Here is an 18787-nt window from a genome sequence, read left to right as displayed (position 1 = left end):
TTTTGGGGTGTGTCCTTTTAAATGCAAATGAGCTGATATCTACATTAAATGGCAGTGCTGTGGTTGGATAGTGCAGATTAAGGGGCGGTATTATCCCCTTCTGACATCATACCTATTTTTTCTAGGGCTGTCAAAAGATTAATCTCGATTAATCGCATCCAAAATAAAAGTTTGTGTTTACATAACATATGTGTGTGTAGCGTGTATAATTATTATTTATATATAAAAACACACTGTCATGTATATATTTAAGAAAAATTGGTTATATTTATATATAAAATATTTATATTTCTATATAATATAAATTATATAAATGTATATACAATATATAAATGCAAATATTTCTTAAATATATACATGAATGTGTGTGTGTGTGTGTGTGTGTGTGTGTGTGTGTATTTATATATACATAATATTTACACACAGTACATGCACACATATGTTATATAAACACAAACGTTTATTTTGGATGCGATTTATCGCGATTAATCTTTTGACGGCCTTAATTTTTTCAAATGTTTGCAGAGAATGGTTTACCAAAACTAAGTTACTGGGTTGATCTTAAACATGGAAAAAGTCATATTTTCATTATATATTCCCTTCTTGTCAATAATATTTGACATAATTTAACGTTAGCTCAGTGTTGCACCCTGTTTGTCACTAAAATATTTATATGATAAAATAATACATCAGAATTATTATGATATTCACAATTTATTGTTACTGCATAAAAAGTGCAATGTTAAAATAACAACATTTGTATTAAAGTACTAGTTGTATTTTCCAAACGGATCCGCGCGGATCTTTGGTTCCGCCTCCAGCACGCGCACACCGGAAGTTTGGATTTTGTTGTTACACTGGAACAAAATGGCTGCTGTGAGTTTTTTTCATTGAAGGCACTGGAACATTTATTCCGCTTCTTGCGTTGGATTTCCTACCTGTGGTGATGCAACTTTATTGGCAAGTCGGTTTTGATGTTTGTCGCCATTGTCACATTACGACCCAGTTTGTCAGTTAGCCGTGTCGCGTGATTTTATGCATTTTAAGTGAGCTGTTAGCTGTGGTTAGCCAGTCTGTCGTTTGCTGGAGCTCTGGTGCTGAAGTTTCTCTTCTTCTGTTATGATCACATTCCTCTGCGTTTCAATAATGCATGTCAATTATCTGTATTGCATCGTTTAACACATACTTTGCAATCGTCATGTTGAAGTTAACCGCATTTGTTTACCAAATATTGTGAGTGCACATATGCACAGATGCATAGCTTAGTAGTCTCAATGAACTGTGTGCATCTCTCAAACTTAGTTTAGTCTCAGTCATCTACTTGTTGATGGAGGTTTTGTGCTTTGGGTTGTGTACGGAAGCTGTCAGTTGACAGGTAAATGTGTGTGTTTCTAAACTGTCTTCCCTCCACCCCCTCTTATCTCAGGTTTTGAATGGTGTGTGTGTGGAGGTGACAGTGCTGGTGTAATACAACATCGCCTCCTGTCACATATGCCACAATGGTAAGAAATTTCCTCTGTGAGAGTGTTTTGTATTTTAAAACAAAAATCTGATTTTGTAATATTTGGTATAGTTGATTTAGTTTACCCATCCACTGACAATTTTTTGTATTATTAGCGATCTACTGTCTTGATTTAGGGCACTGTATGATCTGTTTCTTTTAAAAAACTTTCTTTACAGCAACAAGTTCTAGAATATGCATTGGATCGGGCTGAGGTATTTGTTTATGCTTGTTTTTTTTGTCAAGATCATTTTTGTCTGTATTGCATCTGTATTGTTTTTGTACTTTGTGGCACATGGTTGTCTGCTGTTTTTGTAAATGCAATGCAAAAACTTTATACATGTGCATATGGCAATAACATACATGCAATGCTTTAACTCTTTGCTATATTGTTATTTGTTCAGTACATTGTTGAAAGTGCTCGTCAGCGACCGGCGAAGAGACGAGTGTCCTCAAGTGGAAGGAAATCCTTATATCAGAAACTTTATGAATTGTACATTGAAGAGTGTGAAAAGGAACCCGAGTTGAAGGTAAGCTTCACAAACACACACAAGCTTAAGGCTTATTTTATTGATAGCTATATAGTCTATATTGCACAGTCAACATTAATCGTCACCAACCCTTTTCGCCCTCTTTCTGTAGAAACTGAGAAGAAATGTGAATCTACTAGAGAAACTTGTATCGCAAGAGTCGGTCTCATGTCTGGTGGTCAACTTGTATCCTGGAAATGAAGGATATTCTCTCATGCTCCGAGGAAAGAATGGATCTGGTACAGCCTGCTGTTTTTGTGTTACATGAATCGGCTTAGCTTGTCATGTTGTACGTTAATACCTATTATACTTACATAGCTGTGCGTTTTTCATCAGATTCAGAAACGATTCGTCTTCGATATGAGGAGGGAGAGTTGCTGGAGTACCTGGATGCTGAGGAGCTGCCGCCCATCCTCGTAGACCTTTTAGAAAAATCACAAGTAAGTGTATTTAAAGGGTATTTCTAGTAATTTTATTTAGATTAATGTGTTTGTTAGACATACATCTGATAGACATTATTTTATTTAATAGCCAATCAGGATTCAATTTACTCCTGTGTTATTTATCAAGCTTGCATTGATCAAATATTTTCATTTATTCTGCCTCTGTGCCATCAGGTGAACATTTTTCACTGTGGCTGCGTCATAGCAGAGGTCAGGGACTACAGACAGTCCGGCAATGCAAAAATGCCCACCTACCAGAGCCGACACGTACTGCTGAGACCCACTATGCAGGTAAGTAACTATAAACTGGATCCTTTTACCAGAAACTCTAGAGCAGTGGTTCTCAAACTTATTGGCATGCATCTCTTCCGCCCAGTCTCAAACTTAGAATTTGAATTACACAAAACATGAAATTACACAATTATACAATAAATTATACACTCGCCTTATTTTTTAGTTTAATTGCACAGAATTTATGATGAATTAATGTATTTTAAAAAAATGTCAAAACTGGCACCCCCCAAGAGGGGCCCGCCCCCAGTTTGAGAACCACTGCTTTAGAGCAGTGTGAGAAAATAATACATTTGAGTGTTCTTATGGTTTTGAAGTGTTGGTTGTAATCTTTCTTTTCCACCACAGACCCTGATCTGTGATGTTCATGCTATGACAAGTGATCAACACAAGTGGACACAGGTATTGTGTTGGGCTTATGGGATGTCAGTGCTTTGCTTTTTGACACAGTTATGATGTTAAAGAGACACTCCACTTTTTTGAAAATATGCCCATTTTCCAGCTCCCCTAGAGTTAAACATTTGATTTTTACCGTTTTGGAATCAATTCAGTCGTTTTCTGGGTCTGGCGGTACCACTTTTAGCATATCTTAGCATAATCCATTGAATCTGATTAGACCATTAGCATTGCGCTCAAAACTAACCAAAAAGTGTTTCAATATTTCGACTATTTAAAACTTGACTCTTCTGTAGTTACATCGTGTACTAAGACTGATGGAAAATTAAAAGTTGTGATTTTTTTAGGCAGATATGGTTAGGAACTACACTCTCAGTCCTGCGTAATAATAAAGGACTTTGCTGCTGTAACATGGCTGCAGGAGGCGCAATAATATTATGCAATGCCCGAAAATAGTCCTCTGCTATTGAAAGTTACCAAGGTGACTATTTTCGGGCGCTGCGTAATATCATTGCGCCTGCCAAAATGAGATCATAGTTCCTATAGGAACTTTTCTAGAGAAAATCGCAATGATATTACGTAGCGCTTGAAATAGTCCCCTTGTTAACTTTCAATAGCAGGGGAATATTTAATTTAATTTTCCGTCTGTCTTAGTACACTATGTAACTACAGAAGAGTCAAGTTTTAAATAGTCGAAATATCGAAACACTTTTTGGTTAGTTTTGAGCGCAATGCTAATGGTCTAATCAGATTCAATGGATTATGCTAAGCTATGCTAAAAGTGGTACCACCAGACCCAGAGATCAGCTGAATGGATTCCAAAAAGGTCAAAATAAGTTGTTTAACTCTGGGTGATCTGGAAGGTTAGCCTATTTTAAAAAAAAAAATTATCAAAATGAATTATCTTGGCCAAGTTACAGCCTCTTAAAGACATGTGGGTCACAACTTACCAGTGTTTTTTGAACTGAAACAGGGATGCATAACGATTAATCGTTATTAATCTTTAGCAGAATAAAAGTTTTTGTATAAATAAATGCACACACATGCATGTATATATTTAAGAAATGTTTACGTGTTTATTCATTTGGATATTTAAGTATAATTTATATTATATATAAATACTTAATATATACATTTTTTTTCTTAAAATTATACATGCATGTGTGCATATTTATATATACATAATTATTATAGACAGTTTACACACATATATGATGATGTAAACAAAAACTTTTATTCTGCTGTAGATTAATCGTGATTAATCGTTATGCATCCCTAACTGAAACCTTGTGTGCTATTCGATGGCCAGCAGACCCTTGTGTTTAATCTCCTGCATCTTGATATTTTAAATGTATTCTGTCTGTATTGATATCTCAGTTACAGATTCATTGCAAGGTACGCAGAATACAGATTCTCAGTTTACGTAATCGTGCGGTTTGAATGCGTTCACAGGATGATAAACTTCAGCTGGAGAGTCAATTGATTTTGGCTACAGCAGAACCGTTGTGTCTGGATCCCTCGATATCTGTCACCTGCACCACCAACCGTCTACTCTACAACAAGCAGAAGATGAACACGCGATCAATGAGACGGTGCGGATAGCTTTCAGTTCTTTTCTTTTTTTACATTTAAATGTGTTCGGTTGTATACTTAAGAAAGATCTTAACCGTGCAGGTGTTTTAGAAGACACTCGCGAGCGGCTCTGAACCGACAGCAGGAGATGATGAACCACTGCCCAACGCTGCCCCAGCTCAGACTCCTGGACTACCTGCAGAGGAGGAAAGAGAGGAAACCCGCTCCATCAATAGACCTCAAGATCTCCAAAGCTGGAAATGTGGGTGTAACACTTGACACTGATTTTCTGAATGTTTACTGCATGTTTTGAGACGCTCTTGTTTGCGTTGCAGTGTGTTGATATGTGGAAACAGAGCAGCTGTCAGCTCACCATCCCTGCAGATATTGATGTGAGTTGCATAATGCACATTTTAATGAACCTTTGTATAGTAGGTTTTGGGTAAACATGTTTGACTTTAGATATCACTTATATATATCTGTCTTACTTTTGTTCTTGTGCATTAGATTTTTATCTAAATTGACATGTGTGCATTTCTTGCTCGACCTTCAGGTGGAGAAATACGCAGTGGCGGAGAAGTCAGTCAAACTAGATGAGAATCAGCCTACTGTTTGGCCTTCACAGGTAATGCAGATGAAAAAGTTTTTTTTTTTAATGCTGCATGCATACCGCCAGCAACCAGCAACAGTGGAGCGACGCGATCTCGTTCATTTCAATGGAAGCTTGGTGACTTCTGGCAACATGAGTGACAGGAAGTGGGCGTGTCCAGCTGTGCGCCAAAGTACAGTTCAACTTTATGCAAATGGCGAACGACTTTCGAGAGCGACTACCAATGAGATTTTAATGGAGTTCACATCATACGCCTTTCATCATTTATTTGGAGAACACACTACATTTTGAGCATGCAAATATTTATCAGACGTTGCTGTGAATATGGACGAGGAGAAGCGCTTCGTCAATCTTATAAATCAATAAATGTGTTATTGTTACGCAGGATATGGACTGAAAATGAACCTTATGCGATGTTAATTTCAAACAGAACAGGCATACTATTGTTTGCCCATGTGACCTGACATGCCATCTTTTTCTTGGAACAGGACGTAAGAGACGACTACATTTTCGAGTGCGAGGTGGGAGGGCAGCCACAGAGAACGAAAGTCACGATCTTCCAGTCTATGGGGGACCCGCTCGTGTACGGCAAAATTTACAGCGCCAAAGACTCCAGATCGGAGGACGACGTCACAGACCTGCATCTCATCCACCCACCGTAAGACACATATGACACCTGCATTTACAAAATGTCCTTGTTGCGTTTAGCTGAACTTATATCTTGTTTTATCCCCATACTGTTTAGATTCCTCATTGGTTCAAAAACAGATGCCGAGCGGTGAGTAAAGAAGCTGTTTTTTAGTGAAGTTACACATAATGAACGAAGATTTACAAGAATGTTTTTACGCTTCAGGTTTTTGATGCAGTATAAGGAAGTGTACGAGCGAGACGTGAAGTGTCCGGTTAAAATGGTACACAACTCGGGCATCGTGGGGCCGCAGGGTCAGATCTCCCCGACCCGAGAGACTGAGGTAAGAAACCTTGCAGTAGGTACATCAAGTCAATTTCACTTCTTTTATATGCGAGTTTATCATTTTATGAACGTCTTGGTCACATATTGTGAGTTTGCATCCCAATATTCAATGCACAATCGTTACCTGAGATCTCAGAAATTTGAGCATGCATGCATGATGTGGAACAAGCACTTGGGTAGTTAAAATAGAAAGAAATTGGCAAAATGATGTTTAAATAATTTTAGATTCACTATAGTATGTCTAAAATGTTAACATGCAATCCACATATAAGCTGTTGCTGTGTTTTAACGGACTATTTGTTTGTCGTGCAGGCTGATGGTTTCTCAGCATTGGTCCAGTCTTCGGTTTTAGGCAAGGGTGTCAAACACAGACCGCCTCCTATTAAACTGCCAGCCGGCTCAGCTTGCAGCTCCTCAGGTGAGATAAGACAACCTCGTTTTATAAAAAAATCATGATTTTTTTTATTGTTAATGAACATTGCTTAAACAAACACACGTGCATTCTGTTTATGTAGGTAATCCGTACAGTACACAGGCCTCCACCGGCCATCTCAAGTGCCCGACCCCTCCACCCACAAAGAACCAGTCGCTTTCCCGAAAACACTCCATGGAACTTGGCCTGCTGTCCCCTGCTGCTCTCTCGCCCATGCAGAGTAAGTGTCGCTCCATCTTCACAACAAAACGCCATCAGTGATCAACCAGATATTTAAAGGAAAACGCCACCATTTTTCAATATTTTACTATGTTCTTGCCTCAACTTAGATTAATTAATACATACCTATCTTTTTTCAATGCATGCACTTAATCTTTGTACAGCACTTTGTGAATGTGTTAGCATTTAGCCTAGCCCCATTCATTCCTTAGGATCCAAACCGGGATGAATTTATAAGCCACCAAACACATCCTTGTTTTCCCTATTTGCATGAGTAGTTACACGAGTAAGTGTGGTGGCACAAAATAAAACTTTTGTTTGGAGCCATAGGAATGAATGGGGCTAGGGTAAATGCTAAGACATTCAAGAAGCGCTGTACAAAGATTAATTGCACGCATTGAAAAAAGATAGGCATGTATTAATTCATCTAAGTTGAGGTAAGAACATAGTAAAATATTGAAAAACTGGTTAAGGTTAAGGTTAAAGCTGAAAATTTGTATTTATAGGATCAGGAACACCCAAGCCCTCCACGCCCACACCCACCAACACGCCCTGCTCTACGCCACACCCTGCCGATATTCAGAGTGCCACACCCTCAGTAACGCCCACCCCTCAGGACCCCACGCTCACACAGCAGCCTACCCTACTGACTTCGTTTGCACAGCAGCAGATGGCCCTGAATCAGGGTCTGCCCGTCATGACGATCCCCTTACCCACATCCGGCACCACTACTTCACAGGTCATGACCAACCCAGCTGGGCTGAACTTCATCAACGTGGTGGGCTCTGTTTGGTAAGAGTCTCCTCTTTAATCTACTTCCATTATACTATTAAAGCTTAAAGACAACTCAAAGCTAATTTTGAAAAAAAGACAGGATTTTTTTTGATTATCGTAAATCATTTGCTCTATATAACCATTATGTCCCTCAGTAGTCCACAGACTCTGATGGGCGGCTCGAACCCAATGCTGGGCTCTGGCATCCCCCTGAGTGGACTTCTCCCTTCTGGTGGTCTCATGTCTGGGGCATTGCCTGCCATGCAGCCTACTGCTCCAACAGGTATACATCTGTCTGTGAATTTTCCTTTTGCATGGTCAGAAAATATCAGGGTTCCCACGGGTCCTTAAAATCCGTAAAAGTTTTTGAATCTGGGGGGAAAATTCAAGGCCCTGGAAAGTTTTTGAAAATATACATACATGGATACAGGTCATTGAAAGTGCTTGAATCTATTTTATTCCCTGTGTAGTGTAGGATAATATCATAAAAATTCTAGACTTTAAGCACACGTGCTAAACTGTTCGCTTTAAATTCTTATATCTTCTGTATGCGAATGTTGATTCGTACCAAAATGCTTTTTTGCATAGTTGTGTTTGACACATGAAAATGTCTCGGGTTACGTATGTAACTGTTGTTCCCTGAGAAGGGAACAAAACGCTGCGTCTCCCTTGCCATACTTCCCGCGTCCCTGTAACGCTTTCTTAGGCAATATTTTAGATTGCGATATACTTCCTGGCTCACGCATCACCCTGTCTTTGTCGTTAAGCCTCACCATTGGTTGAATTTGATATACACATTCAGACGCACTTACCCCTGGAGGCGTCCCCAAAGTGTCACCGCGGTGATGCAGCGCAAGTTCCCTCGAAAGGGAACTGTAACAATGTATCTTAAAAGGTAACACGATGTAACCTTGCTCTCACTTGAAATCTGTCCCCACATTTACTCCTTGAATTTGAGGGTATTGGACCTGGAAAGTCCTTGAAAGGTCCTTGTATTTGAGATAAACTAAGGTGTGGGAACTCTGTAGAAACAATAAAGCAGTTTAATGTTTCAAAACATCTATGAGGAGGAATAGTCTTATGTTTATGTTGTTTCAGCAGGTGGACCCTTCAGCCTGAACAGCAGCCCGGGACTACGACCGCTCAACCTTTTGCAGGTGAGGAGGCGTTGATACGATTACATTGATGCTGTTTGACCCTTTTCCTTCACATTTTCTTCCTTTTTCTTTCAGATCCCCACAGGGCCACTGATTTTTAATTCTTTACAGCAGCAGCAATTGTCTCAGTTTTCCCCACAGCAGCAAAGCAGCCACTCCGCCACTTCCAGCCCCCAGCAGCAGGGGGAGTCGGTGAGTCTGAATCACAGATTGCCTCCCAAACCATACTTGCATGTATGCACCATTATTGAATGTTGTCCTCTGTGATTCAGGCTGATGCTGGACTGACGCCAGATCAGGGGCTTTCCGCCCAACAGACCGCGGTCATCAACCTCACCGGAGTGGGAAGCTTCATGTCTCCTCAGGCAGCAGGTAGGCACACGAACAGTTAAAAGTGAACCGGTTTGATTTCTCTCACCGTAACACAAGTACATCCGTAGTCAGAGTCTCTCTAACTGAAACTAACACAAACAGTAGATGATGTACTAATGAAGTTACCCTGTCTTAGATTGTGTAGCGTGTCATGCTAATCTCAACATAGATCAATCACAGTTAATCAGATCTGGTTTTTTAGATGATCTGGGTTTGTCATATGATTAACATAATGGTGGATGCCACGTTTCCTCTTTCTGCTACATTGTACCTATTATTTCCTGTTACCTCTCTCCCCCTTCCTCTTCCTCCTCATCCACCCCACTCCTCTGTCCGTGGTAGTGCTGTCCCAGCTGGGTTGTGGTCTGGATGGGTCCGGCCCCGGCCTGCCATCCCCGAGGCTCCAGCAACAGCACCAGCCACAGATCCAAGTAATCCAGCAACCTTGAACTCATCCACCCGTAGACATGCGTATATCAGACCGACCTTTGACCCCTGCTTAGCTGAATGCTTCGATTCCTCTCTGACAGGCCTTTAAAGGGAAAATTATTTGCTTAATACAGCATTCCTGGTCAGTTTATCAAGCAAACTGTGACTTAACTTTAGACATAAATCAACTTTTCTTGCTGACATCATCTATTCTAGACCAATCAGGTTATTAGTTGATGTTAACCAATAGCTAATAGCATTTTTAAATCCTATTAGATAATGTCTGTTTATGTGTGATTTGAAATTAGAAATATTATCATCGAGCTTGGGGGGAGATAAAAATGATTTTAGTATTTGTGTCCTCATCACAAATATGTTTACAAAAAGGTTTTTCAATAATTTTACCTAAATTATTTACTTGAAGTACCCCTGAGATATAAGTACATATTTCAATAATTTAGTAAGTTTTTATTAGTCGTATTTTACATAATTATTGTTATTATTACCTATTATACTGCAAAGAATGACTTTCTTACTTAGTATTTTTGTCTTGTTTTCAGTGTGAATATCTAAAAATTCTTAAATTAAGATGTATTTTTTTGATGAGCAAAAGGAAAATAAGTCTAGTTATTAGACAAAAAATATAAAATTTAAGCGAACTTGTGCTTAAAACAAGCAAAAAAATCTGCCAATGGAGTAAGAAAAAATTTCTTGAAATAAGTTTACTTTTTCATAAACACTTAATTCAAGAAAATTTGTCTTATTCCATTGGCAGAATTTTTTGCTTGTTTTAAGCACGTGTTCGCTTACATTTTATATTTTTTTTTGTCTAATAACTAGACTTATTTTCCTACGTAATTTTGCTCATCAAGAAAATACATCTTAATTTAAGAATTTTTTGACATTTTTACTGAAAACAAGGCAAAAATACTAAGTAGGAAAGTCGTTTTTTGCAGTGTACACTCCAAAAAATTATTTTCAAGAAAAACTTTTCTTAGTATTTTTGTCTTGTTTTCAGTAAAAAATATCTAAAAATTCTTTAAGATGCTTTTTCTTGATGAGCAAAACAACCCAAGAAAATAAGTAGTTTTTAGACCAAAAATATCAAAAAATCTGCCAATGGGGTAAGCAAAAAATCTAGAACATTTTTCTCAAACACTAAATTTAAGAAAAATTTGCTTACCCCATTGGTAGATTTTTTTTGCTTGTTTTTTGCACAAAATCACTTAAATTTGATATTTTCTGATACTTAATTTCTTGGGTTGTTTTGTTCATCAAGAAAAAGCATCTTAATTTAAGAATTTTTAGATATTTTTTACTAAAAACAAGACAAAAATACTAAGAATTTTTTTGGAGTGTATTATAATAATTTTTTCTTCAATTCACGAACCTCTTGCAATTCCCCCACGATCAACCAGAGGTTCTTGAACCCAATTTGGGAAACCCTGATGTACCGGATTGCTATTAGATTCGCGGCACAAAGGTCTGTTTGAGGAATCCGAGATGACCGGATCGGTCTGTTATACGATGTCTATGCATTTACTGTTTAGATAAAATGCTTCATGCTATACATAGGCCCTGTCCCAAATGGCACACTCCGGACTTGTGGACATCCTCAGAGTTCACACTTTGATGACATCACGTAGTGCAGACTTTAGGGACCCTTGATGCGAGTCCACGAGGGTGCACCAGAGTCATATTTTGGGACAGACTACAGCGTCACACCGGAAATAGGAAGAGAAGTTGCCCATCAGTGTGAACTCCTCCCATCCGTCGTCTGATTGGTCTTTCGCAAGGACTTCTGGGATGCTAAAGTGCACAAAGCCTGCATCAAGGGTGCAAAGGGGGCACTGATGAGCACACTTCAGAGCATCTACGGACCTGTAGACTAAGCGAGCATGTGCAATTTAAGGCCACAAGACCGAAAGTCCACATGAAGTGCGCCATTGGGACAAGGCCAATAATGTACACTACCGTCCTCATACATGGCAACATTTGGGCCATATTTATGCTTCCTAGATTCTTCTCTTCTATTGACCATTTCATGTTTTGCATTTCATGTCAAGCTTGTGGCATCAGCATATATCTTTATAAGTAATTCAACTGTTTCTTCCGTTGGCTTCTGTGCTTCATATCTAAGCATGATGCACTTTGTGTTATTGGACTCTTATGAAATGCTCATGAGACTTTCTCCTTCTGCATCTGACCGCAGTAACGGCCGTGTTCTTGCATTAGTTTAAGCCGAGATGCGAGTTGAAGTTGCTGTCTTACTGACACCAAACAAGAGCATGACTGTGTATGTGTGTCTGTGTGTGTGTTAGTGCATTACAAGGTCATTGATAAATGAAACCTGCTTTAACTTCTTTATTTTTCCATCAGCACTGCTTTATGAATAAGTATTTGTGGTGTTTCTGTTGTTTTTGCCTTTTTCTCTCCGTAAACACTCCATTCATCCCTCTTTCAGCTTCTGCAAACATACAGCTGATGTCTGTCCAGCACTGCATCCATATTTGCTACATGATTTATGAAATTTTTTTTGTCATAGCAGCTTTGCTTCAGTTGAACCTTTTCCACTGTCTGAGCCAGTAATGATATATTATTTTTATTTTAATACAATGTGAACTGCCAGTCAAGTGTTCGGACACTCTTATTACGGGCTGTATAACATATTGTTTTAGCATCAGCATCGCAATGTGCGAATCTACAAAAGTCGCATCGCAGAACTGTCTCGGATGCTTTTGCTGGGGTTATGCTGCAACAACAGAGAGAAATCACAGATTCGATAACATCTTACTTTTTTGGCTATACAGTCCAACACATTTTTAAAGGAACACTCCACTTTTTTTGAAAATATGGTAATTTTCCAGCTCCCTTAGAGTTAAACATTTGATTTTTGCAGTTTTTGGAGTCCATTCGGCCGATCTCTGGGTCTGGCGGTGCCACTTTTGGCGTGGCTTGGCATGGTCTATTGAGTCTGATTGGACCATTGGCATCGCCCAAAAAAATAACCAAAGAGGAAAGTTAAAGGACTTTGCTGTCGTAACATGGCTGCAGCAGGCGCAATGATATTACACACTGCCAGAAAATAGTCCCGTTAGTAACTTTCAATACCAGGGGACTATTTTCGGGCAGTGCATAATATCACTACGCCTGCTGCAGCCATGTTACGGCAGCAAAGTACTTGATTATTACACCGGAATGAGAGTATAGTTCCTAGCCATATCTGTCTAGAAAATCACAACTTTTAATTTTCCGTCTGCCTTTGTACACAATTTAACTACAGAAGAGTCAAGTTTTAAATAGGAAAAATATTGAAACTCTTTAAGTTATTTTTTTAGTGCGATGCTAATGGTCTAATCAGATTCAATGGATTATGCTAAGCTATGCTAAAAGTGGTACCGCCAGACCCGGAGATCAGCTGCATGGATTCCAAAATGGTAATAATACCTTGTTTAACTCTGGAGCTAGAAAATGAGCATATTTAAAAAAAAGTGGAGTGTCCCTTTAAGATAATTCAACTTTTATTTTATAGTTTATAGCAAATCCTCACTAGTCAGGAAAGTGAAAAGTAATTTTGATTAAACTTAATAATGTAAGTGCAATAAGGAATTTTTTACAGTGCTCCCTTTGCTTTTCTTTTGCCATACAGTCCAACAGATTTTTAAAGAAAATTAATTTAATTTGTAAAGCAAATCATATATATTCACATAGGACTGCAAGCTATATTGAAATGTCGCAGATGTGCATATAACTGAATTAATTGAATACTTCAAACATTTACATGGTCAAAGTTTTAGGTCGAAGCAGCGAGACTGGCGATCCGGATATTTTTTTTAGTAAGAATGTGAAACTTTTCTTTTGCAAACTTAATACACAGCATATTGTATATTACATACATGCAACTTTGCATTTCAATCAACAATCGCATGTTGCATTTCCTTCAATGCCGTGACACCCTACATCCACAATGTATGTTTTCAAAACTAATTTAAAGGATTTAAGCCACACTCAAACTTAATAAAGGTTTTCAAGAAAAATAAGAACTAATTTAATTATGCGTGTCCAAACTTTTGACTGGTAATTTACTAGAATTGAAGTTTACCAGCATGTAGTTAAAGTGCATTAAAAAAAGCTTAGAAGAGTATTTTAGCTTTGTGGCGGTTTTAGTATGTAAAATGAATTACCTATAAGGTAGTATACTTCTTATAATCTCTGGTGATAAGTAGAAGAGATACTACTGAAACACGGCTGCAATAAGAACAAACGTCACTTCTTAAACTGTGTGAATTCATTTTCCATTTCTCCTTTTTGCACAGTTGCAATTCTTGCAGCACCAAATGCAACAGCAGCAAATGGGTATGGCAGTGGGGGCAGCAGCACAGGCGGCGCTGCCACGGCAACATTCCGCCAACCAGCCAAGAAGTAAGAGGAAACGGAGCACCCCACAGCCCCTTCCCAAATCATGACCTTCGGCCCCGGCCACGCACCCATCATGAGGAAGACAACAATGGCACTGTGTTTGATCTGCAGATTTTTACGGACTGACTGTGGCTTGACTGGACTAAAAATGTTTTTTATGTTTAAAGAGGTACAGGAATTGCCCGCCTGACCTCAGGACAGATAAATAGATGGCAAGGATTTTTAGAGCAGGGGACCTTAGAGTATTACCGTATTTTTTAACGAAATACAAGATATGAAATGAGACGATTCTTGTAGGGTTCTCCAAGGCATGCCGTCTTTGTTCTCCTTCCAAGTGGCCCTTTCTACGAGAGCCCATTCGGCTCGAGAAAGCGGACCCTGTGCACACTAATAAGGGCCGTACAGATGTGCCTCAATCACCTGTTGCTCAATGTTACCGTTACAAGAGAAAACCCTTCTCTTTACTGCTGGATGTCAAAGTGTTAGGCAGCCTTGTCCCAGCATGCAATTATGTGCACATTTTAAACCGGCATTTTGTTATACTGCGGGGAAGTTGATGTATATTCTTATGAAAAAAAATCTAAACCATGTGAGTGGAAGACATTTCACCGAGGCAGAATTTTTGTAAATGGTCTTTGTCGGCAGTTTTATTGTGATAAAAGAAAGTATATATTGACAGTGAAAAATACAGCTTTTAGATAAAAACGTCTTGGTGTGTTTATTTGGACACCTTTACGCTCTCGGTCACTTTGTCCAGCAGTTTGACGATTTCTTTGTTTCTGGTTACGGCGCGATTTATGCAGTGCTGCAGTTTTTCAGCTGATAAAGAAGTCCCACCTGAAACAACAAAATTAAATATGTGAAAGATTTAAAGAAAGACAAAAATTATGTTCATCCTCTCTAGGTACCTTGTAGTTTTGCAAAGCTTAGGAATTTTTTTAATATTCCAAGTTGGAAAATTAAAGGAATTTTTGCAATTTATACAAATCACATACAATCTCACTGATGTTCATGTTCATATATTCCTGTACAATTTCCACAGATATTTTCAAAATTCCAAGACTTTTGCAACCCTAGTCCTTATGTAAAATTCATTTTAAATTATTAAAACTTTTACAGACTTTTATAAAAAAAACACAACACGGTAGACGACAGGTGCTAAGATATTATTGGTCAACATAATATTTTAAAGGCGATCCCCGTCTCACCTGGTTTGTGAACGGCACACAGTCGATCCTCTTCATCTGTTACTACAGTCAATAACGCTGTAGACAAGTTTTCCTCTTCGGCTGTAGGGTCTACTATACTGATGGTACTGCTCGAAGAAAAAAAAGTGCTTAGTGAATCTACAAAAAAAATATTACTTTGTTTGACAGAAAAACATACACTGCAAAAAATTATTTAAGAAAAAAAATCTTAGTATTTTTGTCTTGATTTCAGTAAAAATATCAAAAAATTCTTTAATTAAGATGCTTTTTTATGATGAGCAAAACAACATCAAGAAAATAAGTCTAGTTTTTAGACCAAAAATATCAAAATTTAACTGATTTTGTGCATAAAACAAGCAAAAAATTCTGCCAATGGGGTAAACAAAAAAATCTTGAACATTTTACTATAACAATTAATTCAAGATTTTTTTCCGTGTTTTATGCACAAAATCCATTAAATTTGATATTTTTGGTCTAAAAACTAGACTTATTTTCTTGGGTCGTCTTGCATCTTAATTTAAAGTCGCCATTAAACAGAAGTAGCAATTGCCTTATTTTCCCCCGTGGTGACGTATATCCGATTGAAATGGATTTTGAGATGAAATAAGGCAGGGCTGGATTTGAATTTGTCCATCGAGATCTGATTGGATCGTTTAAAGTTGGGTCATGTTGCTAATTGCTGCGATCTTCTCCCGGACCCCGCCCACCTGCCATACTTATGACCGGATGTGATCGATTAAGGAGGGGAGGAGATATGCATTTTTGATTAATGATTGTGAGCACACACAAATTTTTTAAAAATAATGAAGCTCACAGAAAAGTCATTTGTTAATAATACCACAATATGAAAATATATATATATATATATATATATATATATATATATATATATATATATATATATATATATATATATATATATATATATATATATATATATATATAGTTTTTCATTTCAATTTCATTGCGACTCTAAGAATTTTTTGATATTTTTACTGAAAACAAAAGATTTTTTTTTCTTGAAAATCATTTTTTGCTGTGTATACTATTCATAAAAATATGACTGGCTATTTAACAGAGAGCTAACAAAAAGTTTTACTCGTCAAAAACTGCAAACGATGAGCCAACAGGGTGCCGGTTGATCTTCAAATTTTTCTTTGTCTGGATGTCAACTTCCGCTAAATCTGTCTCTTTGTTTATCGTGACTTCAGGGAGTTGTGCTGAAATATATGATCAGCATTATTCAGAACAACAGAGGTGTGGTGAGATGAGGAACTGATATATATTCAGTAGAAACGCTTACCGTTCTTTAAAGCTGCAAGCAGAGCTATAATGCAGCTGTCAAGTAAGTTCCCATCATAATCCAAACACATTATATCACAGTACAACACCCAACAAAGCTGAAATAAAGAATAAAGTGTGTTAGTGGATTTGGAGACCCTGAGCAGACGTTAAAGGAATAGTTCACCAAAAATGAAAATATCTTCCTTCGTGTCCTTCCTTTAAACTAATTTATACAGGTTTGTAACAACATGAGGGTGAAAAAATGACGATATAATTTTCATTTCATCCCTTTAAATAATAAAAAATCCCAATAGCATACCTTTCCTTTTTCAATGCACAAGTCCTCCATGTTTATTAAATCTGAACTGTGGGATAGAAAAAGTTTTGACTTGATAAACTTTAAGTGTGCACTTGCTGAAATATGTACAACTATTTTTTTATGATTAGTTATGAATTATCTAGCATTGCATTTATCTACAGAGATGAATGTTGACTTGTACCTCTCAATGACATCAGCCATAAACTGACTGGCTGCCTGAGCCTGTTCTCCTGGTGGACCAGGTCTGAATTTAGATGAGCACAGAGGTGGCAAATCTACATTTGGGACTAAAACACCAGAAGGCAAAATTTATTAATGAAATGTAAACTGCATCAAAGCTCCTAAATGGACAAATGACATGAAATATACATTTAATATATATAAACTGAGGTACATACAGAATGTTTTGTATACAATAATTTGATTTTTTATTTTCTTTAATTTTGTTAGTGTTCTTTTTAAATAATAATAATAATAATTAATGCTTACCGGTACATTATTGCCAAAAATTACAGACGCCACACTTTTTATTAAATATTTTTCAAGTGCAAAGTAGTGCCTCAGGGACATGATTTAAAGCAGATTTTTTAATATAAATTATCTGAATCCATTAATTATTATTAATCATAATGAATATAACAAAGTATTGTGAAAAGCTTTTGACATTTTATTTGAATTACCACAGTTAAAAAAAACTGAGGTAAAAAACCAAAACTCTGAGGGACTGAAAAGTTACCTTTGACCCTTGCTTTTTAGTCACATCATAATTCTCAAATTTACAATTGTGCTTTTTCTACAATTTTAATGAATCAAATATTGAACGGTAATGTAACGTTACGTAAATAAAAACGTGTTAATAATAAGTGTTACCTATATATCCTTTATTTGGAGAATCAGAAGAGGGCATTGCTAATTCCTGTCAATACAAAAAGTGTCGTAACTTTAACACTGAATATAAGTTTATAAAACAGACTTAATGAAAAATGATAATAACGAATACTTACAGCTTTAATCCCGCACATTACTGTCGTGTTTCCTATTTTAACCATTGCTGATCCATCTGCAGTATTTATGGAGTCTTGAAGAACATTAAACAAACGATATACCGTTATCATGTTTACGTTTTCGGTCGTTTTGTAATACATCTGATTTTAAATATGTGGATGACTATTACTTACTAATGTTCAACGTTGTAGGTCTAAACTCTCCCAAGTCCCTTCCATCTGAACGACAGTTTTCTTTCTGTTAAACATCAGATGACAGCTAATTCAACTTTCAATTATAACAGTTCATTCTACTTCACAGCCACGAGTAACGTTAAATAAATACAATACTGATCAACTCACCAAAAAGCTCCTGTGATATTCAAGTGGCTCTGCGGTTCTGGAAAAAACATATTAGTTGATTATATAATTACATTAAATTATGTCGGCATCCTTATGAAAAAATCTGGTGCGTTTTGTAATTAGGATAAAACATATTCTTGTTTGCTGCAAGTGTATTCAGTCCACGCATGTAAGTCATGCTGTCTAGAGATTTACTTACTTGAAACCAGCCGCCATGATGTTTAGTGACACCACGTGAAAACAAAGACTGTGGATATTTACCAGATGCCGCAGTGATAATACTATAAAGCGAAAATGTGCAACCATCAACGGGGTGACCGTAAGGAAGTCCGCCTTCCAGTAAAACAGCCAATCATCAATCAATAAGACTAAATATTCGCTGGGGGAGGTACTTATTTTGAGTTCAACAAATCCCTTGCCAACTTTTGCGCATGCGCAGTACTTGGAGCAACCTGGAAAGTAGCACAATTTAACAAAAAAATAATGTATGTTAAATAGTCTTTTTGGAATA

At 37.4% G+C, this 18787-nt stretch overlaps 2 protein-coding genes across 8 annotated transcripts; one reads left to right on the top strand and one right to left on the bottom strand.

The window, feature by feature from the left end:
• The first annotated feature begins 802 nt into the window (after positions 1-802).
• supt20 (SPT20 homolog, SAGA complex component) lies at positions 803-14824 on the top strand. Of its 7 annotated transcripts, none has more exons than XM_073874414.1 (24): positions 803-960; positions 1427-1502; positions 1681-1716; positions 1906-2031; positions 2144-2270; positions 2368-2471; positions 2649-2765; positions 3114-3167; positions 4614-4753; positions 4836-4995; positions 5069-5125; positions 5287-5358; positions 5832-6001; positions 6089-6121; positions 6197-6314; positions 6629-6734; positions 6832-6969; positions 7475-7760; positions 7901-8025; positions 8844-8899; positions 8975-9091; positions 9172-9271; positions 9614-9702; positions 14017-14824. In XM_073874414.1, exons 2-24 carry the CDS (start codon positions 1500-1502, stop codon positions 14164-14166), a joined length of 2484 nt encoding a protein of 827 aa, XP_073730515.1. In that variant the 5' UTR covers positions 803-960; positions 1427-1499; the 3' UTR covers positions 14167-14824. The 7 variants fall into 7 exon arrangements, with proteins under 7 accessions (XP_073730515.1, XP_073730514.1, XP_055064038.1 ...); XM_073874413.1 differs by having other exon boundaries at positions 804-960; positions 8841-8899; XM_055208063.2 differs by having other exon boundaries at positions 804-960; positions 7898-8025.
• On the bottom strand, positions 14739-18592 carry exosc8 (exosome component 8). Its single transcript, XM_055208074.2, has 11 exons — positions 18476-18592; positions 18277-18313; positions 18109-18172; positions 17935-18008; positions 17801-17846; positions 17112-17217; positions 16931-16976; positions 16631-16727; positions 16427-16547; positions 15328-15434; positions 14739-14956 (listed from the first exon to the last, which is right to left on the bottom strand). Exons 1-11 carry the CDS (start codon positions 18580-18582, stop codon positions 14838-14840), a joined length of 924 nt encoding a protein of 307 aa, XP_055064049.2. The 5' UTR covers positions 18583-18592; the 3' UTR covers positions 14739-14837.
• Positions 18593-18787: the final 195 nt, after the last annotated feature.

Source organism: Misgurnus anguillicaudatus, chromosome 12 (assembly GCF_027580225.2).
Source record: "Misgurnus anguillicaudatus chromosome 12, ASM2758022v2, whole genome shotgun sequence".
Lineage (NCBI taxonomy): Eukaryota > Metazoa > Chordata > Actinopteri > Cypriniformes > Cobitidae > Misgurnus > Misgurnus anguillicaudatus.
Note: the sequence above shows the minus strand (reverse complement) of the source record. Positions and strands in the feature narration are given on the sequence as shown.

Coding starts and splice junctions, on each gene's coding strand:
- supt20 (XM_055208061.2), top strand. Junction 3,168..4,613: donor ATCAACACAAGTGGACACAG/GTATTGTGTTGG, acceptor ATGCGTTCACAG/GATGATAAACTTCAGCTGGA. Junction 6,122..6,196: donor TCAAAAACAGATGCCGAGCG/GTGAGTAAAGAA, acceptor TTTACGCTTCAG/GTTTTTGATGCAGTATAAGG.
- exosc8 (XM_055208074.2), bottom strand. CDS start 18,582: ATGGTTGCACATTTTCGCTTTATAGTATTATCACTGCGGCATCTGGTA. Junction 18,009..18,108: donor ACCTACAACGTTGAACATTA/GTAAGTAATAGT, acceptor ATGTTCTTCAAG/ACTCCATAAATACTGCAGAT. Junction 17,847..17,934: donor TAATGTGCGGGATTAAAGCT/GTAAGTATTCGT, acceptor TTGTATTGACAG/GAATTAGCAATGCCCTCTTC.